At 32.2% G+C, this 24,358-nt stretch overlaps 1 protein-coding gene across 1 annotated transcript; it reads left to right on the forward strand.

The window, feature by feature from the left end:
* The first annotated feature begins 12,458 nt into the window (after positions 1-12,458).
* On the forward strand, positions 12,459-19,752 carry LOC148610732 (cathepsin L-like). The gene is made up of 8 exons (XM_088596028.1): positions 12,459-12,602; positions 12,971-13,101; positions 13,686-13,791; positions 14,942-15,094; positions 16,177-16,300; positions 17,250-17,350; positions 18,558-18,829; positions 19,421-19,752. Exons 1-8 carry the CDS (start codon positions 12,585-12,587, stop codon positions 19,518-19,520), a joined length of 1,005 nt encoding a protein of 334 aa, XP_088452154.1. The 5' UTR covers positions 12,459-12,584; the 3' UTR covers positions 19,521-19,752.
* The last annotated feature ends 4,606 nt before the right edge of the window (positions 19,753-24,358 follow it).

Raw genomic sequence — 24,358 nt, forward strand, 5'->3', positions numbered from 1 at the left:
TAAAGGTACTTTCTATGTAATTTTTTGATTTCAGACATTTTGATAATCCAAAAACATGAAAACCAGGAGAAATCATTCTTATTGTACTCAATTTCAAATCTGAACATTTTCTAAACATTTCAGATATTCTTTCCGTCTTATACACAACTTTATTTCTTGTTTTTCTGGATTGCTAAATTAAAATGTTGACACTTAAGTTCTCGATGTAAAACACCTTTTTTGTACTTTAATCGATATAAATCAATTTAAGGATTTAGTCAGTAAGCAAAACATTCAGCATTGAATGAATCTCGCTGTCGTGGTGTGTGAGTTTGTAATATGTACGGTAATATATTGGAACTGTGTCTACTTATACCCTATCTAATGACCAATACTAAATACACTTCCAAATATTATTTCAAAGTTGACATCAATTACTTATGCATATAGAATTAAATGAGTCTTTGATTCAGAAGTGAGTTCATTATTCCCTATATGTTTTACATTTTATTGTGCTTTTGTGTTGAATTAATAATTAGTATTTATTTAGTACAGTATCTTCCCTGTATCAATTTGATCCGATGGAGCAGTGTAGTGAATAGAGTCGTCACATTCTGAGACGTTTGTATAACATTGATTTGTTGTGACATGCATCATTAATTTAAACCTCTATCCTACATAATAACATCTAAAGGACTTGTCCCGTACTACCATACATCGTGTACTACGTTACAGCCCTAGATTAATCCTACGATGAGGAATGACCCGGCCAGCGAAAGCTATATTTTATATAGCCTAGCTGGCTGAGTGGTCTAGGGCGCTGGGTTTTGTGCAGGCGGTGTTGCCATAGATGTCACAGCGGTAACGACCAAAAAGTTGCATCGCAAATTTGACAGTTCTAACATCGTTGGGAAATTTTCAGACATATATATATGTATGTGTGTGTGTGTAACTGTAACTGTAACTTACTTGCATGTGCATACTTTGGTAAGACCTCCGCAGTATGTCAAAGAAACAACTGTTTCTGAATTAAATATATGTTTCTCTTGCCTCTTGTTTTGAAATTCGTAGATTTACCAAAAAAATTTAAAAAAATAAAAAAAATATGCAGCAAGAAAAAACCACACATACTCACGTATTTGTCAGAAAAAAAAACATATTTTTTGAGGTAAGAGTATTGGAATTTGAAGTTTAAAATGTTTCAGTGTGTGATGTTTGAAATACTGAATAAATTGCGTTCGTATGTGTATATACGACTCCACTTAAGTGTCCAGTAAAGTTGTCGTGATGTGAAATCCTACACTTGCGAGAGCTTGCGCTAGTTCTTTTATCTGGTCCTTCTTAGAGTGTTTTAATAGGAATTTTCATTTTCTCAGTACCTCTCTGTAATTTGAAAAAAGTGGCAATGTTTACTACCATTTCTATCCGAAAAGAAGCTTTGTCTGCTCGAAGATTATTTGAAAATAATAGATACATACATTATCCTTGATGTTAAACTTTAATTTATCTTTATCTGTAGTATCGTTTATGATATTAGGTCATTTTGGATACGCTTGTTTTGTCTGCTTACTCTCAGGAATACATCATTTAAAATCAAATTATTTATAATTTATTCCAAACCCCTAATCCTTCCGTACACTTAGCGATTTAGTCAACTTTACAGTATGGTTAATTGACTGTTTTATTGAAAATCCTTTATTATGTTGTTACTGGTAGTGTACAGAGTATCGGTGTTTAACAGACATGGGTTTGCTACTGAAATGAATGTACGTCTTTCCTTACAGCTATGAAAAAACCAGAATGATAGGTATTACATTCTAACAATAAAAAGTTGTCATTTAAAGTTGTTATTTTGCAATAATTTAGACAAAGTATATGATTTCGTTTATTTTCACTAAATTACCAGAAAAAAGGAATTAATATCATTTTCTCTAATCTCAGCTACCGCTATTTGTATATATTCTTTTATGTTTAAAGTGGTAAAGGAAAACTATTGACCACATTTTACGACAAACGTGATGACTTTTCATTCAGAATTGTCAACTTTCTTTTCATCTGTAACAGCATCCCTTCAGCATCGGCGTATGAAGTGTTTATATCACAACTCATACATTATGCCAGAGCTTGCCGACACTATGCATACTTTTTGAATCGCGCTAGAATTCTAACAAATAGGCTTCTGGAACACGGTTATATTGCCACAAGATTAAAGTCATCACTACAGAAGTTTTATGGTCGTCATCATGAACTCGTGGATCGTTACGGTGTATCCATCTGCGCCATGAAATCTGATTTGTTCACAACGTCATAGTCATAGTTTTCCTTTGCTGTTTCATCTACCACTGACTTGACTTTTTTATGGCCAACTCGGCGGGTGTTTTTAGAAAAGCAGAGGACGCTTACCCTACCGGTGCACCTGATTCATGCTATTAGTTTTCAGTTGCTCATTTGCTTTTCTTACTTTGTATGTATGATCACCAAAGATGAATTTTATGTATGTATAGTTTAATATACTGACAATGCATTATTGTTCGCGGGGTTCCAATTTTCGTGGTTGTCGTGGGTTTAGTAAACCACGAAATTTGGTTCTGAAGAGGAATGAAACGTTCCATTCCTCTGTATGATTAAGTTGTCAAATCCACGAATTCAAGAATCTACGAACTGATAACTATTCCCATAACCACGAAATTGGTAACCACCAAGAAAAGTACTTTCACAGTAGTAAAATGATGCATGTGCTATCCAGTGATTATGCCAACACAACACGACTCCTTTATAACGCGATTAAATTTATATTTATTTACTACATAAAATGCTGTTTGATGTTTTCTTATCAAATGTCACACCACGGCTGGGCACCAACAGACAGACGTAAGGACAGCAGGGTTAACAGAAATACTCGCGTTGTGTTCTAAATAATTTGATAAGACAGGAACACAAAGCTACACAGGTACAGTTCAATAAAAAGCCAAATCGTTAACGTTCAGGGCGAAAGTTTCAGCAAAAGTCCCAGCCAAAATAATACTGCCGTTTATATAGTTAGATTTAGCCAAAAACAAAGTGTAGTAATTATTAAAATGAACATTAACGTCCATTAACAGTAATTAACTATATTAAATGCTGGTCCTAAGATTGTATATTTAAGTTCATGCTAAGTTTAATAGTATCCGAGAAGTTCATGTAAAGTTTAATAATGTCCAAAAAATAGACCATGATAGGGTTGCATCCGTCCTATCCTTATAAAAAGATATCTCGGATAGCTTTTCCAATAGGTCGTATTGTGGAAAGAGTTCCTCCACCTCCAAGAACGGATACGAATGTTAATATACTTGTATTGTAATTTGTTCACATAGCAGCAGTCTATGATTCTATCTGAAATTTTGATCTAAGTTCATTATGTTCCTATTCTAGCAACAGTAAAACAGTCTGAATATATTGATATACGATAATAGTCGGAATATATATAATTTGCAGTGACATCGTTGTGTCTTCAAATGACGGGTAAAGGTGGTTCACAATAAACAACTTCGGTGCTGAGGGCATCACAACTTCAGTTGTTGTCTCCCTGTCGAGAGTACTCCTATCTCCAGACGTCGTCTGCAACATGGGAACCATTTCTGTCACAGTCATCTCCTTGGGATCTTTAGATAGCCACCATAACTTGCTTTTTCCACTTTTGGTCGCCAAGTTTGATCTTAATTTTTTTGTTAAAGCTCTTAGCCTTATCTTACAAGAACAAACAATTATTACTAAAATAATGCAGATAACTATACCAAACCCAATATAATGCCAAATAGAAAACATAATATTCATGAGCTCGATACCAGTGTGCACCACAGACTATTCACTTATTAGGTTATCCAAGGGTTTTTCTTTTATTAGTCCTAATTTCTTAAGCACTTTAATTGTTGGATATTTGGCCAAAGCAATATCGTCACTACAGAAGTTTTATGGTCGTCATCATGAACTCGTTATTGTGTATCCATCGGCACCATGAAAACTGATTTATTCAACGGGTCATAGGTTTCCTTTCCTCGTTTGTCTACCCCGGTATTGACTTTTTATGAGCAACTCGGCGGGTGTTTCTAGAACAGCAGAGGACGCTCTCCCTACCTGTGCACCTGGTCCATGCTCCCAGTTTTTAGTGGAGTCCGAGTTGCTCATTTGCTTTTGTTACTTTGTATGTATGATTTTAGTTACTATATGTTCTTAGTTGTGTATGCCTGTTTTCCATGTCTGGTCTTGGTCCCTGGATTGCATTCTTTTGATTACCGCTATAACCCTGGTTTCCTTGATTACTCTGCACAGCATACCTAAATTTCCTGTTGGTAATTCCCAAACAGCGATATTTGCAAGTCTGAAATGTCGAGCATGGGCCTCAGTAGTCTTACATGCAAGTTGTTCTCTGACTATAAAACTTACTAGAAATGTTTGTTCATTAATTCTATAATATGGAGTCCATTATTGTCCAGCTTGTTGGTACGTCTGTGATTTTTAAGGTATACGTGGTCATCTACCTTAAAATTAATCTCCTGACTGTCTTTATCAGCGTACTTGCTTTGTTTTTGTTTGCACTTATGTAAATTCGTATGTACAATTAGGAAAAACGATGCATTTGTTCCAATGCAATTTTATGAAACTCCACTCCCGTATATCGTCGTCTAGGTTTTAAAATAGAATCTAACAGGAGTACTGGGTCTCTGTTATATAACAAGAAAATGTTGAAAGCTGAGTTGATGCGCTAACAATAAATCGAACCGCGGCCAACTGATTTATATACACATCCCAAGTGGACACATCCTCTTTGATCTTTGTTGACAGTATATCGTTCATTGTCTTATGAAGACGTTTACACTTTCCATTTCCTTGTGGGTTACAGTAGCTTGTTTTAACATAATGGATTCTTATGATTCTAGCGTTTCCCTTACCGCAGTATTTATCTGCTCTTTACCATTGTCAGTGACATTTTGTGAAGGTGCACCATGCACTGGGAAAATTTCATCAATTAACAAGTGTACTAAATTTTCTGCAGATTAAGCAGGGACTGGAAAAGCCATAGGTCGATAAAAATTACGATATACTTGTTTCCAGTCAATGTCTGGGGTAATGGACCAACCATGTTCAGAGCTGTACTAGCGAATAGGTGTTTCCTGAAGGGGTTGTCTTGTTTGTTTTGCACTCCGGGTCTGACGGACTATGCACTTTTCTACATATTCATTTATGTGCTGATAAATCTAAGGAAAATAATACTTAGTTTTTGCAGAGTCATAGATCTTGTCGAGGGCCATATGATCTAATTTGTCAAGAAATCGCTCTATTACTGATGTTCTGTACTTTTCGGGGACGTAAAGTCGAACGACAGGATTTGCATCAGAATAAGACAAGAAATATACCAAATTATCAGTACAATAAACTTTTCTTTTTCTCTACACGACAATTGACATAGTCACGTGGATTGAATCTGTCAGAATTCAGTACTTCGATTTTGAAACATCAATCGTCGAAGTCGTCATCTATCTGACCTTCTGCCTTTGACATATCAGCATTGTCTGACTCGTGATCCACAGGGGCACGTGAAAGGAGATCAACGCAAGTATTTGCCTTGCCAGGTATGTTCTCGACCTTGCAATTGTAATTACTTAATTCTAAAGCCCACAATTGCATTTGCTTATTCGTCAAAGGGGATTCCAAGATATATTGAGCTCTAGACACCTGTATGATACAGATTACCTATATATATTGACATTTTTAAACATTTTATAGAGATTTCAGACCTTTATGGAACTTTAAAATGTTCACACTCATACAGTTTGAAAGAATAGGACATTTTGAAGAATTTTGACCAAAATATATTAGTCGCAGTCACCCACATGGTAGTATATAACAAAAAATAGCATTTTAGAAAATAAATTTAGACTCTCATGGAAATCAAAAGTGCTCCCACTCATACATTTTGCAAGAATTAGAGTTTTTAAAAGAATTTTGACTAAAAAAAAGTGTCACAGCCATCTACATGATAATTATATTGATACATTTAGCATTTAGTCATTATTTTTAGACCCTCAAGTAAATTAAAAGTGTGCGCTCATACATTTTACAAGAATATGACATTTTTAAAGAAAATTGACTCAAATTAATGTGTCAGAACCACCACATGATAGTTATTTTGAAAAAAATTAGCATTTTATATAATAATTTTATATTCTTAAGCTAATTCAGAAAATTAGAAGTGTGGGCATTCATACACTTTGCAAGAATATAACAATTTTTAAGAATTTAGACTCAAACTAATGTGTCGCAGCCACCACATATTTATATGGAAAAATATACCATCTTAGTCGTTAATTTTAGACCCTTATGGAAATAAAAAGTGTTCACACTCATACATTTTGCAAGAATATGACATTTTGAAAGAATTTTGACACAAATTAATGTGTCACAGCCACTATATGATAGTTATATTGAAATAATTAACATTTTAGTCAATAAGTTTATACCCGCAAGCAAATTGAAAGTGTGTTCACTAATATATTTTGCAATAATATGACATTTTAAAGAATTTTTACTAAAAATAATATGTTGCAGCCGCCATATGATAGCTATATTTGAAAATTTAGCATTTTATTCAATAATTTTATATTCTCAAGCAAATTAAAAGTGTTCTCACTCATATATATTTTGCAAGAATATAACATTTTTAAAGAATTTGTTTTTACCCATAAAAATGTGTAACAGCCACCACATGATAGTTATATTGAAAATCTCAGCATTTTAGTCAATAATTTTATACCCTTAAACCAATTAAAACTGTGCATACTTATACATTTGTCAAGAATATGACATTTTAGCCGTATTTTAACTCAAACAAATGTGGCGTCGTCATCACATGGTAGTTATATTGAAAAAAATAGCATTTCAGTCATTATTTGTAGACCGCACATGCATTTTGCAAGAATATGACATTATTAAAGAATTTTGACTCAAATTAATGTGTCAGAACCACTTTATGATAGTTATATTGAAACATTTAGTATTTTAGTCATCAATTTTAGACCCTCATAGCAATTAAAAGTGTGGGCATTCATACATATGCTGGAATATGAAAATTGTCACAGAAATATTTGAGTCACAGTCATCCACATGATATTTGTATTGAAAAAATAAACATTTTAGTCAATAGTTTTAGAGACCATGAAAAACTGCCTGCACTCATACATTTTGCAGAATTTTTACTGAAATAATGGTGTTACAGTCACTAATATGAAACTAACATGTTTAGTTTCTACATTTTCTACATATATTAAGACTATGTAGGGTAATTGGAAGTGATATCACTCATATTCGTTGCTAAAAGTGGCATTTTGAAGAATTTGTACCGAAATATTTAGGTATCAGTCACCCATTTAATGCAAAGTTGTCAATTTTAACATTTTTTGTAAGAATTATTTGTGACCCTAATATTATTAAAAGTAGCTTTCACTCAGAAAGTACTTTGTCAATCTTGAACTTCGTGAGAATTACCAAACATCTGAAAGTTATCTGTTACGACTTTTACACATAGAACAGAAACATGGACTTTTTAATTTTATAATTTAATAATTTAAATTTATACCAGAAGTGTATGACAGAATGTAATAAAAAATTATGCATGTAAACAATGATAATTTCTGAACGATGTGTGACTGGACCGTGATGGACGAAAATTGGAACATGAACAACGATCGAGTGATTGTGGGATGATGATCACGACGAGCTCTCTATTTATAATAGGAAATTCAATGTAAATTTTAAAATCAAGATGTGTTTCCTAATCGGGTTAGCGAATTTACATTAGTCACGCAGTTTCATTTATTAATCGCGGACTTCCTGTTCTAAATGAAGTACACAGAATAGAAAGATTTAGTGTCAGGAAATGTCCAGGGGTATGACAGTTTAGACCAGCTTTTCGTATCTTCTGTGTCACTACCAAGGGCATTTTCTGTCAGGATCTGTCAGGGAATAGGACAAAATGTGCCCTGACCCAGGACAGCCTCTGCCAGATTCTGACAGAATTTAAGAGAGGTTAGAAGTGATCGCAACTGTAATTAGTTTCGTCCTTGAAAAAGGAACACTTTTTCATTTTCACTTTTAAATTGTGTTCAAGGTGGCGTAAATGATCACTCTCTGTCTGACTAAAAATGAGAATATCGTCAAGATACGCTACAGCGAAGTCTCTGCAATCGATTAAGACTCGATTTGCTAATTCCTGGAAAATTCCTGGTGCTGTTCAAAAACCAAAAGGAATGACTCTAAACTGATATTATCCGCGGTGACATCCAAACGCTGTGCGTTTTCTTCTATCTTCAGATAAAGGTATCTGATAATAACCCGTTTTTAAATCAACGCATGAAAAGAATTTTGCACCGCCTAACAATGCCATAATATCATCAATCAGGAGTAACGGATATGATGTTTGCTTTAAGCATTTATTTAAAGATCTAAAATCTACACACATTCGAGTAGACGCATCTTCCTTTTTCACTAAAACTAAAGGAAAACAACAGGGACTCCGGGACCTCTCTATAATCTTAGACTGGCATAATTGATCAATCGCATCGTCAACTATTTTTCGTTGGGTCAGGGGAATTCGATACAGTCGCTGTTTAATGGGAGGATGGTCTCCCGTGTCAAATTTCATTTCTACGGTTTGGGTCCGTCCTAAATCAGTGTCTGTTTGGGCAAATATATCTTTGTTCTTTCGCACTAATCTTTCAATCTTCACTTTGTACTCCTCCGGTACATCAATGTTCGCCAAAACGTCTTCTTGTTCACTCACCTTTGCCTCATTTATCGATTTTATTTCACTTTCCATGACACATTCCACTCTTCCGATCACAGCCCCCCTTTTTGAATTTTTAAATTGTTGACTATTATTTCCTTTATTAATTGATTCACAAACTGTTATTTCCGGTTGGTCACTAAGAAAACCTGTTGACATTTGGGTCAAGGTTTAAAGTTTTGATTTTCCTACGTTAAAGCCATTGTTTAAATCCACGTGGCATGTGGTTGCCGAATTAGGTTTTAATGATACTTTCTTTTGAAGCCTAGTTATGGACGATACGTGAATATCTTCTCCTAATCTAACGTATGTTTTACCAACCCGTAAATATCCTCGAAAGTCGAAATATAGCCTAAAGCCAATCTCTTCCTAAAATCATATTCATATTTATTCCATCAATTACATAAACTTTATGTTTTAAAGTTTGTTTTCCGAATTTGAAATCAATGTCTGCGCTTCCATCAACGCTTAAATCACCGCCATTAACCGATTGAATTGACGGACAATCCTTCGTTACCTTCGGCTTAGGATCGAGTTGTTGGAAAATTTTCAATGGATTAAAGAAACATCATTAGCAGTATCTATTAGAAATCTTAATTTAACAGATTGAACCGAAAATAATTAGGATTACCTGCCAAATTTATATGAAAACATTATTTCTTTTTAATTTTGATTTCATTTTTCTTTTAACCGTCTTTATGTTCTTCCCGCTTTCCTGATTCCTACTTTTATTCTCAATTTTTGGACAGTTTATTTGAATATGACTCATTTCTCCGCATTCACAACATCTACATGTAAATGTTTACTATACCGTCCGGTATATTGACCCGAAAAGATTTATTTATGGCCTGAATATTTTTTACACTACAATCCTTCGCAAAGTGACCAAGTTTTCTTCACTTATGACAACGCTTAGTGATCCATCTCCATAGGTATTACATTTCGGAGCTACTTTAGCTTTTGCTTTTGAAGGGGCAACTTGCTTGAAAGAAAATCTTTTTCGAAGGCTCATTTCCAGACCTGAACCTTCAACATCTGCTTGAAAATGTTGTGTGTCGTAAGACCTTAAACTTTTAATAGTCGGCGCTTAAACCGTCGATGAAAATGTATATCAATTGATGTTCATCAACATGTTTTTCTCGACCGCTGTTAGGTACACGTCCTCGGCTCCGCATAGATCTGCACGCTCTCGTCGTTTTTCTGTTTGATTTTTCTGAGCGTCACATACTTGTCGATAGCCTTAACCCATTCTTTATATTTAACTGCCCCCCTCCTCAAATACGGGAACTACCTGAGATACACTCTGTATGTATACCGAGCTTGTTAACCCCGAAAGTTGGGCGTTAATCGTAGCAAAATTTTGTCCCATTCTTTCCAAACTTTCAGCAATGCGGTTTTGTTGTTCAACCATGAATTCAGATAAAATATGTTTCGGAGCTGCCATTTTCAGTAAAAGAGATTTTTTTATATCTAGAATTTTATTAATTTTAGAATTGAAAGTTGTATTTTTGAATAAAATTAAAAATAAACGGCGACGTTTCGCAGTACTAAGACAAGCTTATGTGTGAGATGTAGATCGAAGAGTTGTTCCTTCTGTTCCAAATCCTGGTCACGGCAATAAACTAACTACTGACACACTACGGCTGGGCACCAACAGACAGACGTACGGACAGCAGGGCTAACAGGAATACTCGCGTTGTGTTTTAACTAATTTAATAAGACAGGAACACAACGATACATATATGCAGTTCAGTAAAAAGCCAAATCGTTAAAGTTCAGAGCGAAAGTCCCAGACAAAATAATACTGCTGCTTATATAGTTAGACTTCAGGCAAAAAAAACAAAAACAAACAAACAAACAAACAAAAAAAAACAAAAACAAAAAACAAAAAAAAACAAAAACAAAAAAAAAAAACAAAAAAACAAAAAAAAACAAGTAATTATAATTATTAAAATGTACATGTATGTCCATTACCAGTAATTAACTATATTAACTGCTGGTCCTAAGGTTGCATATTTAAGTTCATGCTAAGTTTAGTAGTGTCCGACAAGTCCACGTAAAGTTAAATATTGTCCAGAGAGTACATGTTAAAGTGTCCAAAATATAGATCAGGTTGACCATGATATGGTTACATAAAGGCGGATGATTTTTTTATGCCTTACTTATTTTGATATTCTATTGTCTGAATTTGATTATTGAAAGAAATCGGTAGCATCGTTTTTTGCCTTTATGTATCAAAAACCATAAAAAAATATATTTCATAGAGTTTTAGATATTTTCTTGCTTAAAGTATATGAAGACTTTAATGGAATAAGTTATTTTTTTTGGTAACTAATCGATGTTTATGGTAATCATCATGCCAGTAATAACAACTGATATTGATAGTCATCTGAAATGTAATATTTTGATAACCCAAGAGGCTTCCCTGTAATGAATATAAAGCTTTTATATGAACAAATTACTACAGGCCTAAACCGTACCATCATATGACTGCAAATTATTTGAGAAAGAGGTTAATATCTTGAGGGAAAGTTGTGAAAGAAAGACTGCTGCTATTAATTCACTACTACGGAGTCAATGATATTTAATATGTTTGTCATATGATCAAATATCGCATAATGTTTATGGGCTTTACCTATCGAATCGCTACGATCGTTCACCAGATTCTTTATTATAGCAAAACAAGATTCACCCTTTTTTTTTTTTAAATATTTATACATTAAGCGAGAAAAAATATGGTTGTTAAGCAAACATCACTCACTTTCCGTATGTACAAATTCGATTGACATTTCCTCCGCTTGATTAAAATTTTTTCGTCTCTAAACAAATGTTTATTTGAATATACGGTAGGTCAAATTTGTACAAACTTTTACTTCCAGTATAATTAATTTAAGATTTAATTTTGATTTTCCTTGTTTATTTTTCAGTATATTTTATGCAAACAAATCTGAAAATTTGGTAACTTTTCATTTTCACAAAAAAAGTTGATGCTTTTGATTTTTCTTATTATCGAAATGTCGAATATTTCAAGGAGGTAGACCTAGGATAAGGGACATAACTAAAATCATTGGAACGTTTATATTCACCATTTTACAACAATCTAATGTAAGCATCTAATCAACTTGGATTTATTTTATTCTGTTTCAAACGAAAGCTTGAGAGGCTTTGGTGAAATTGAATATGATGCAAACATCACTGATTTTATGATTATGTCCCTTACCATAGGTCTACCTCCTTAAAAGATTCATATATTCCGAAGTCATCAGAGTAAGTGGTGCAATTTTGTGAATAATATATCAAATGATAGGTATAAAGAAGTAGAAGGAATAAATATTTTCAAGCAAAGCGATTACGACACCCATGACAAACAAAAGTAGTGGAGTTCACAAAAAATAAACCTTATGACTTAATTTTCTCTTAAGATTTATTTTGAAAAAGGATTCTTGATATTAAATACGAATTGCTATCGTTGAATCATTGTGTCATTGTAAGTAACATATCACCATCAAAGCCACGCATAATGTAAAAACTTTAATGAAAACTTTTATCGCTGAACTTATTCGCCTGACTGGTATTATGTGACAATTTTTTCATCATTTATGTGTAGAGATTTATAGAACAACATTCGCACTAAGCGTTTAAAAGGACATTCTACTTTTATCTTATCAAACTTGTAAAGTCATTATCATTCATTATTATGAGTAGGTCATGGGACGAAAAGATATAATTATTTATCTCTTTACTAATAACTAGATACATTTGTGTAGTCTGTTGTGAACTGATTTATATGTTGGAGTTACATAAAGTAAGTATGACCACATTTTGTTCTTATTTCTATTCATAATAAGATTACATTTTTGGTTCACTTTTTGTCTTTTTATATGCTAAAATGAAACTCTTTGAAGCTACATTTTTGCTCGTTTCGAAGCGTTGTAAATATTTTGTACAAGTATATTGTGTGACGTTTGTAATGAGTGATACCTATGGTGTTGTGCACAATGCTGTCTTTAGTCTATTCCTTAAACTTAGCCTGTGGTTCTGGTTGCTTTATTGTTCATTTTGAATGAGTAATGAGGGGAACCAAGATTCTAGCGGAAGTCAAATATTGCTTGAGTTATTGCCTTACACTTAAGAAATTGTGTAATTCACATTTGAAACATTTGACAATTGTAGATGAAAACCTTTTATATCTTTTTTACCTGTCTCTTTGTGAGTGTTTTGAGCGAAGACAATATTCAAAATGGGTGGATCGATTACAAAAAGAAATTCAACAAACACTATACTCCTTCAGAGGACAATTTTAGGTATGTTAGTTATTATAGTTGTTCTTTGATGTTCATATCAATTAGTTTTCTTTGTAACTTAAGTTTTATGAACTTATCTGTATACACAGGATAACTTTAGAATGTTTGTAGTGTAGTGGTTTGCCAAATGTTTTTGCTCTTTTATTAAAGTAGTAGTCTTTGCGAATTCTGTAATATGTGATTCACTTGAAAAGGCTACGGATTTTTATTTTTGTTATTAAGTTGTTTTGTGGGTCTATGAGGGAATGTATTATCATTTATTCCAATCTGTCCGCTCTAAGATGATAATCCACATTGAAAATCAAGTACATTATTATTGCATTTTTTTTCGCTTACAGAGTTGTCTCCATTAATTATGAATTCTAGATACATTCATTTCAAAGTACATGTTAGAAGTCAAACGCGAGACTTCCTATCAATTTTGTTTGATTATTTTTTTTTACAGAACTCAAGTTTCCGAAGAAGCTGTCATTGTTGACTAAACTTCTAACAAATATGATTAGATCTATATCTAACTTGTCTAAAGGCAAAGACAATAATTATATTCTGAGTAAAATTGATAAAAAAATGTAAAATCCTTTCAGACAAAGGCTGTGGGAAGAATCATTGAAGCGAATCCACCAGCATAACACTGATGCAGCAAAAGGATTGTATTCTTACACAATGGGCATTAACAGATTTAGTGATATGGTAAATAATTAAGAGGCTATTCAAGTTAAAATCAGGCAGATCCTATAATATCATTCACACCGGGTACTTTTTTCCTCTATTTTTTGTTTTGTGTATATCATGTGTATGTCAAATAATATATCTACTAACAACAGATGGCTCGGAAAATGATTTTAAAGTTCGTTAACACAGCAGCCAAATTTTGCACAAAAATAAGAGTTTTCGTTTTCAATGAATTTCAATGCTTTCTATGTATTTTTTTCTCTTAAGTCGTTGTAGTTAAACGAAATACAACATTTAACTTTGAGAAAGGATGATTTTTTTATATGAAATGGATGAAATTTTTTTAATGTAAAATTTTTCATGGGCAAACCACAACCTTGGTTTTTCATGGACACCCTCTTAATGCACTTCTTGGTTCTAATGTCCATCGTATGTTCTATTTCATATTTAATAAGAACAAGACTAAAATATGAAGTAATGCAGATTATTCTTCTATTGAAAATTACTGAAAATCATTTAATACTTCAGAGGGATTTAATGTGTACATACTTAATACTCGAGAGGGATTTAATGTCTACTTATTTAATACTCGAAGGGGACTTAATGTCTACTTATTTAATACTCGAAGGGGACTTAATGTATACTTATTTAATACTGGAGAGGGATTTAATGTATACTAATTTAAAACTCAAGAGGGATTTAATGTATACGTATTTAATACTCGAGAGGGATTTAATGTATACTTATTTAATACTCGAGGGGGAATTAATGTATACGTATTTAATACTCGAGAGGAATTTAATGTATACTTATTTAATACTCGAGGGGGAATTAACGTATACGTATTTAATACTCGAGAGGGATTTAATGTTTACTTTTTTAATACTCGAGAGGGATTTAATGTACACTAATTTAATACTCGAGAGGGATTTAATGTATACTAATTTAAAACTGGAGAGAGATTTATACTTATTTGCTAGAGTTTACTCTTTTTCTTATATAAGATGAAACTTTTGTCTGTAAAAGAAGCTTATAATTAGATAAATAAATGTGCACTTACTTTTGTTTATTAGCAAATGCCAAGCACAGGGATACAGCGTGTATTAACAAATACTTAATTCAAACGTATTTCCTAATTTTCTTTTTCCTTTCTTCCTCTTTATACCAGACGCAGAGTGAATTCAGGAAGACAATGTCAGGGTTCAAAATGCCAGAAGATCGATTGCATAGGAAACAGTATGTTCCATCATTAGACATAAAACAACTTCCCGAAACAATGAACTGGACAGCTCGTGGCTATGTTACTGAAGTGGGAGACCAGGTAAAACAGCCATTATAACCATTTGTTCATCCCACTTACTACCAACATATCGACACGGAACATTTTGTTATGTCATCTTGCAAAATCATACAGACATATATATTTTCTTTTAACTAAAATTGTTTGAAAAGATGCAAAATTATTGACTCCCGATTTTCTATTTGAAAGTCAGTTAAGTGTTCTTTATATAAAGTTATAAGAAATTTTATCTACTAGATTTTTTAGAATTTTGCGAAATATTCAAAATTCCCAACAGAATCCATATAAAATGATTTAAAATATTTTTTAAGGCCCAGTTATCTCAAAATAAAGATTGGTGTTGTATTTAACATTAAAATTCTTAAGTATGTTCATTCAGAATAATCTTAGAGAAAAACTATGAAAATTTATCTACTAGATAAATTAGGTATGACTTACCTTAATAATTATCGCTATTTTAGCATTGTACAAAAAGCACAAAATTAGTACCTAATAAATTGATTTTTGACACTTTAAAACGATTAACACTATGAATCCGCACAAAATAAAACATACGAGTTCAAATTCTTATAAATTATCAATATCACATATCCAACATGTTTAATCAAGTTATATTCTGTACACTTTACACAGTCAAATGTGCCACATATGATAGTCATATGGTAATCATACGAAAATGTGATATTTATCATGTGGTAGTCATATGATTATCATATTATTCTCATATGATAATATGAGCTAGAAAACATATGATAATCATATGTTTGTGAAGAACATGTGATTATCATATGATAACCATGCAATTATCATATGTTAACTGAAACATATGAATATCATATGGTGCTCGATTCATATGATAATCAGATGATGCAAGCCATATGATTCTCATGTGTGGCACATTTACCTGTGTACACAGCGCATACTTTAGCTAACAATGTCCACACACTTAAAAAATCTCTTTTACATTTCTTCTAGACTTAAACAAATAAGAAAACTGTCCAAATCTTATTTATTCCTATGTTAATGAATTGGCATTTTCCTTATTTCTTTCACCTCTTAAAATTTAGATGTACATTGATTCATATTCATTAATGATATTTCAGTTTGCTTGCGGATCATGTTGGGCATTTTCCATATTAGGAGCTTTGGAAGGGCAGTGGATGGCTGTTCATAACAAACTTATCCGTCTGTCCGTCCAAGATCTTATGGACTGCTCGCAATCTATTGGTAAGTGAAACATAAATTTACAAGGGAGGTATGTGATATTTTCTTTAACCAAATCTTTGTCACATTTCCTGTAAAATGTTTATTACTATAAAAAAGATAGATTGAAAGCTTTTCAACGCTTTTCTATGACCGTATGTCGAAGTTATCAAATTAGTACAGTTGATTAAAAAATATTATGAAAATTCCTGAGCTAAAAAGAAAAAAAAACAAATTCTACACACGTATGTATTGCAACTTTGGTATGCTGTAGTCATGTTTCAAGTCACCTCTCATAGGCAGCATTTGAATCAAATATGAAGGTCATTATCCAATTCCTCATTGCATAGAGGAATTGATGAACTGTGGGAAATCTGAATACTTTTTACGAAAGACGGGTAGTGCCATGACCGTTTTTTTCATAATTCCCGATTGATGCTATACATTTCTCAGACCTAACTCATTTTTCACTTCCACCTTGACATTTCTTACTTCCATTGGACATTTCATTTCCAGTTGTCATTTTTGATCTCCAAGCTTACATTTGTAGTTCTAACTTTACATTTCTCAAGTCAAAGTTGATATCTTTCACTTCCAAGTTACATTGTGCAGTTCTAATTTCACATTTCTCAGTTCTCAGAACTGCAAAATATCAAGTTGCACTAGGATCAATCGGGAATTGGGAAAGAAACCATGACAATACAGGTATTCCGTACACTTTGCACTGCAAACCAAAGTAAAGATGGATTAAAAAAATACAATCGAAGTCATATTTAACAAAACTTTACTACCTGATCACAAAACAAAAAACGTATGCTTTTTAAGTTAACGTACACAAAGCGGTTATGTATATTGATAGATCTAGCCCATGAACCATGATAAAGTCGCCATAAACAAATTCAAAATACCATTTATTACTTTAAAATGTCGTCATTTATTCTATGAATAAAATCAAAGTTATCGCTCTCTGCAGGAAACCATGGATGTGAAGGTGGCTATATGGATAAAACATACAAGTTCATTAAACAAAGGGGTGGAGTCGACACATGGGCATCGTATCCATACACAGGAAAAGTAGGGTTACGTTTTTTATTTGTTTTTAAAAAAATGCTTATTTTTTTAAAAATCTTTCCGGATAAAAAAACGATTGATGCAAGTTTTAAGCATTCGTCGTACAGTGATGGTTAAGAAAGTGTCACGGTACAAATGTACCCATGCCCCAATCAGTGGAATCGATAGTTAAATAAGTGATACACCAAATTTGGAACGTTTGTAGCTTTTGCTGTTTTTTCCTGACGTTTCGGTGTATGTTTGTGTGTATATGAGTTGCTTTCTCCTGTAATGATAATCTCTTAGTATTAAACTATATTGCTGAATAATTATAGGATAATTTATTGGAAAGAGTGAATAACAAATTTATTATCACGAGTGCCAAAGAACGCCTAACTTTAACAAGTGTGCGGAACTTGCGATCGTGGCACGAATGATCGTATTTTAATTATTCACGATTACCAATTGATTATCCTATTTATTTTAAGAATTTTCTTCATGATTTATTGATTTTTTCAACATGAATATTAAATTTGTGATCGGCGGATTAATGTCAAAGTTCTGACGTCTTGGCGGGAGAAAGTCCATGAGTGAAATAACCGAAATTATTTCATAGTGTGAATTATCAAAATTTATTACACTTGGAACATTTGATACAACACTGCTATTTATATAATAATAAGTCAATATTTTTTTAGATTATTGCTTTGCTATCGCATCTCCCGCTTCTTTGTTTTTTTTTTGTTGTTGTCTAAATTTAAATATATTTTTGTGTATATTTTTGCTACGAACACTCAGTATGAAATTTTTAAAAGAGATGATAATAAAGGCTCTTTTATTTTCTCGATTTGGTAATCAAGGGAACCAGGATTTGATTTACACACAAAACAATATAACCAATGAATAACGACTAACTATGAAATTTGGACATTTAGATACACATTGCGAAGAACATAACTAACACATATACAAATGAGCAACCCGAACTTCATGAAAAAAAATCGTTTCATAGAACAGAAAATGTTATTATTGTATACTCTGATCTATTTCGGTGAACAATTGAATCATTTAAACATATACGTAAACTTATCATTTTTAAACTTCATTGATCTCCGAAAAAAGCACGAAGTTATTTACTATGTTGATGTTTTAAGTATCTCATTATAAATGATATTAATGTTAACAGACTATAAGGAAAATACAATTATAGTAGTTTTGTTGACTATTTTAGGTTGGAAATTGCAAATACAGTAATTCTTCAATCGGTGCTACTTGTAGAGGATATGTTGATATTAAAAATGGCAGCGAAACAGACTTATTTCATGCTGTTGCTACAGTAGGACCGATTGCCATAGCAATGGACGGTGACCAGACATCTTTTTCTATGTATAAAGAGGGTGTATATGATGAACCAAATTGTTCTTCGAGACTTGTTTCACATACTATGGTAGTTGTAGGTTATGGTGTTCATAAAGGCAAGGAGTATTGGCTTGCGAAAAACAGGTTGGTAATAGGTACTTCCTTCCAAAGGCAGGTAGTATTTTCTTTCGAAAAACACGTTGGTAAAAGTTACTCTTTCACAAGGGCAAGTAGGTAAACAGGTAGGCAATAGTTATTAACTCATAAAGGCAAGAAGTATTGGCTTGGGAAAATAACAGATAGGCATTTGTTATTTACTCATAACTGCTTTTATTGTAGAAAAAAAAGGGTCAAGCTCTAGTTGTTTCCTCATAAAAGCAAGCAGTATTTGCTTGCATTCTTAACAAATAGTTTCTATTAACTTGTTTAATACACTAAAAACACTATATGTGACAAATTAATTTTCAGAAGAAAGGACATACGATATTAGAACAGTTCAAGTCATCATTAATTTTGTGAATGAAGATTTTGGTGTTATTTTCCTACTTGATATTAGAGTATACTGGAAATAAACTTGTTTCCGGTACTTCAGATCGATACAGTTAGATATACTGTTACTTAATAACTTCAGAAATGCTCTTAATTTTTCATATAACTTGTGTTATATAATTTGATTTAAAGTCGGTAAACGGTTGCCAGTTTTACATGAAATAGTTGTTTTTGGTTCTATTTCAGCTGGGGTACATCGTGGGGAATGAACGGCTATATCATGATGTCGAGAAATAAGAACAATCAATGCGGTATTGCAACCTTAGCAAGCTACCCAAATGTTTGATGACAACTTGCTATTAAACTTTATTTTGCATCCGGTGATCAGATAATTTTGAATAGATCAACATATCGGTTTATTGGACTGAGAAGATCCTTAAGTTGTTTCCATGTTAAAACAAAATGAAACTTCATTCAGAGTTTAACATTTCCAATTGCAAATATTTTATGGTTGATAGTCATTTAAGTACTGCTTAAGTCCGAAGTAAATTTGACATAATAAATGAGATTTATCTGAATCTTTGTTGATTACCCATACATATATTGAATTTGAATAATGAGGAATAAAATAATATATTTTGAGGATAGCATATTCAGAATGCACTATATAGGATATGTTTACTCGCTCTTCTTCCATTTTAGTCTGATTTTATTGAGTTACCATCGTTCAGTTATCCTAAACTTTATTTCGTTTGTTATCAGGGCCTTCCGTAGCTTTCTTATGGCTATTGAAGATACTTTGGTGATCACTGAAAGTAATACCAATCTGTTTATAGGTTATATACTGATGCATTTGTCACGTTTTACCATGTCCATTCTTTTCCTATTGACGCTGCATTCGTATGATGTTGTATCACAGTTGTCTCTACTTGTTCATTAAATGTGTTTAAATGTTCTCAGTAGCTCATACAATGTTGATTTTATTTAAAACGATTTGTGGAAAGCACACATTTGTTTTATACGTAAATCCCACTGGATCATTACGGTGTAAACATGTACACCATGGAACCAGATATGTTCACCGTGTCCTTTCCTCTTTTGTCCACCCTGGACCTGACTTTAAATGAGCTACTCGCAAACTTCTAAAAAATGGGAAATAAAATTTTCCATAACTTTATATAGAGAACACCTAACTGACATTATTTCATATTTCAAAACAAGCATTGGTGGTCAACTCTTTTCCTTGCAATATTAAAGAGAAGCCTTTAATTTCAATATAACATTCTCCTGCCAATTATCTCCCCTTTTTGTTTTTGATTTTACAATTATAATGTCTATCATTGGGAATATTCTAAATGATTATTTTTACATCATTTTAAAACCTATTAATTAATAGAAAATATACATGTTTGTTTAATTTTGCATGTTGAGAAACCCTTACACAACAGGACACGTTGTATGTGGCTACAGAAAAAAAAATCATGCACTGATACAGCAAAGTAGTTGTCTTAGATAGACTCCTGCAACATATACACACGTAAACAAAAAAAAAAAACACACATGGATTCAGCAGGCAAATGGTAAAAAAAACCAAACAAACAAACAAAAAATAAAAAAAAAAATAAATAAAATAAAATAAACAATCAACATAAAGGATGTAGCAGAAAGGATAAGCTTCTAAACTATGTGGTCATATTAACTTGTGGAAATCTGACGAATGGTAATATGTAACTGTTATGTATTCCTTACAATTTATATCATAACAGGATTGAGTATAGAAGGCATCTATTTAGATTAGCATTTTATTCTACACTGAATTACATTATCAATCTACATGGTATATAACAAGAAATCTCTGATACGGCGGTAGGTACTTTTAAACAATAGAACAATAGAATGTCACTGGGAAATGTTTATCATCACTTCATGGGTGTATACAGTTTTATCAGTAAACTGCTGATTATCAATTTCCTAAGTGTCATATATAACAGGAACTACGGATCTGAAAAGATATTATGTCTCATAACATATCTATATAAAAGAGTATAAGGGTATAAGATACAAACAATCAAACAAAAACGTGGTCAATACATGACATAATCAACTTTAATTTTAAAGGAAACTGAAGTATTGATACAATTATTACAACTGATTTAAAACAAATAGATAAGTTCGATAAAAACAAAAACAAATTAGAAACAAACAAAAAACAATAATCAAAAATAGACAAAACATGCATGACATTTTGATTAATACGAGCACACACTATACTCAAATGTATTTGTTGATTAAACTGTCTGTATGAAGCAAATTAGTGTTATATAATAGAGTCATGTGTAATACTGATTGAATACTAGTGCATCAATTGCTACAGCTTAAAAATCGCAATACATGTTATAAGAATTTGCAATATTGAATTAAACAAATTCTGTCTTTAAACAAAGATAGCCGACGCAGTAAAATTTGTTCTTTTTACTTATAATTTTCATCATGAAATAACGCAATGCACGGTATTGCAATTTCCTTTTTCGAACCCCACTAAGTTATCAGTATTTGGCCAATCGGAAAGCGTAATTGCGATCAGGTGATTTGCGTGTCATAAAACAATTATTAACTGGTGTTTCCTTGATTCATTTCGATTCTAATAAGTTAATTGCGGTACTTTTTTATATTTTCCTGACTTGTTACGGTAACATTAGACCAACCATATTTGTCCACATTTGGCTGTACACTTTACGCTATGTCTGTTGAAATGGTCGCTGGTGTTACTCGGTGTTTTGTATTATTCAGAATGAAGGAGAGAGCGAATTAAGTAGAACAATTGATTGCATTATAAGGTCACAGCGTTCAGGATACGTACAAAGTTTCATTCATTGAAGATTGTTATTGTTTCTATTCACACATGATGGCTCACATGGCATGTGTGACCGTGTACGTTTGCAAGTGATTTTTACGGAACAAAATATATTTTTTTATATCTTTTTTATATGAATAACGTTCAATATTTCTGACATAAATTTGATTTCATTCACGCTACTGAAATGAATGGAAACAGCTGATAAACATCGTTAGTTTAAATGATTTAAGGTGAAAAGTAATTTACACCCAGACAAGCCACGCCCAAAAAGTCGCGTGCTGTTGATATAGCAATCGAAAAATCAACCACTATTAGTTGTGGTCTCAAAGCCTTTTAAGGGCGTCATATTGGAATCAAACACAATTAATATTGCATGTATTGGGCACGATGTCTACTACGTAATATAATTGAAGATGTAGACAAGCATGTGTTTCAAACATTGATCATATATTTTGTAATCAAACGTAGGTCAATGATGGTATCTTTGACATTTGATGTAATAATGTAAGATGTGACGTGCTTTCATTTTAAGTAGCACTCCAGCTAAGGATCATGCACAATGTGATTCATGGGTAAAAAGCCTACGTATTTTTATTTTTGATATTTTGTTTGAAATGTCATAGTGAACAGAAATTACATGTGGTTTGTCATATAACCCGTGCTCTTAGGAGATAAAAATTATATAGAATGCATTGTAGATTCCAAAATTAAGAAAGATAACTCTGTAAATGACTCTCAAATACAATAGAATCTACTGGTTTTCAATGTTGATTGATTATCCCCCAAGAACAGGCAGATTTAAACGAATAATTACACATTTAAAAAATAAACCCATAAAACAATTTAATTTAAAAAATAAAAATATGTAGCCTTTTTTGGGGTGTATCACCTTTTAAGATTTTGCATGATTCTTACAAAGACAGCTACTTAACAGATCAAATATCAACTTCAAAGGTTCCTTACTAACACTGTGCCGTACTTTATAAATCAATGTAGAAAGAGTTTTCAAAGACGGGTTGTTAGTGAAACCATACTACATCTTTGTAAGATAATTAAACATAGTAGAAGGGGATTTTAACTAATAAAACAATGAAATACAGTGCTGTCTGTATGATTACGAGCGTTAAAAGAGACCGAGTAGATTCGCAGTGAGAATTTTGACTGTAGGGCATACCACAAATCAACAATGAGGCATCAAATATAATGAAAGTTTTATTTAACATGTAGGGGCTAAACGTCCAATTTCGTGGAATATCATGTGGAGTAGGAATAAGGGATGAAATATACTGCAAAGATAAATTTCCCCCATTTAAGATCAATAGTAGGATATTTTTTTCTTTGTACAGAATATAAGTACAAATACTCGTCCTCTATGAAACCATTCTCAAAAAAAGAAATGGTTGTTAATGATGCAATCCAATAGTTTTATATATATATTAATCTAAGTCTAATTATTATACTTCATATCAATTTTCTGAATTATTATTGGTTCAATACGAGGGTTATATTCTGCTTTATCACATGGCTTAGAGGTCAATAGTTTTGTTTTTTTTATCGATTACTCTCTCTTAAAAAGAATTGGTTCCGGTAAGAATTAAGTAGCAGGTCAATCTTGGTCAGGTTTGCTGAAAGAGAACCAATATGCACAACGTCCATATCAATAACTGATATATCATTGATTAAAAACGTATTTTTTTAACTTATGATGCCAAACCTTCTACGAATCTGTACTCAAATATTTCTAATTGTATTGTCAAATGTAAAAGTGACCGACGTTAGAATTCGAAAAGAAAGTGTTCAAATGAGAATCAATGTCATTGTTGTTAAATGTCCGAACACAGCATTCTTAACCTTTTTTTGTTTTGTTTTTGCTTTTGTTGTTAAATTTGCCTCGAATGACCTATGATAATGGTTGTATATGAAATAACTATATACAAACAATAATAAAAAGAGACAAAAACAAAAAAACAAGAAAAAAACAAAACAAAAAAAACAAAAAAAAACCAACCAAACAAACAAACAAAAAAACAAAACAAAACAAAACAAAACAAAACAAACAAAACAAAACAAAACAAAAAAAAAAAAAAAACAAAAAAACAAAAAAAACAAACACAAAACAAACACCAAAACAAAACAAAACAAATAAAAAAAACCAAAACATATATTTGACAATTAGGTTTGTGAGCAGAGAAAAAGGTCCACCCCGATATATTAAATAAAGTTCAAAAAAGGATGTGATCCACAGTTGACGTGTACAGTTTCAATTGAATGCAAACTTGAAGGAAAATTAATCAATTTCATTGAAGAAAACAAAGAGAAAAGACATA

The sequence above is a fragment of the Perna viridis genome, chromosome 8 (assembly GCF_037379345.1).
Source record: "Perna viridis isolate PV_CMFRI_1.1 ecotype Kerala chromosome 8, ASM3737934v1, whole genome shotgun sequence".
Taxonomy (NCBI): Eukaryota; Metazoa; Mollusca; class Bivalvia; order Mytilida; family Mytilidae; genus Perna; species Perna viridis.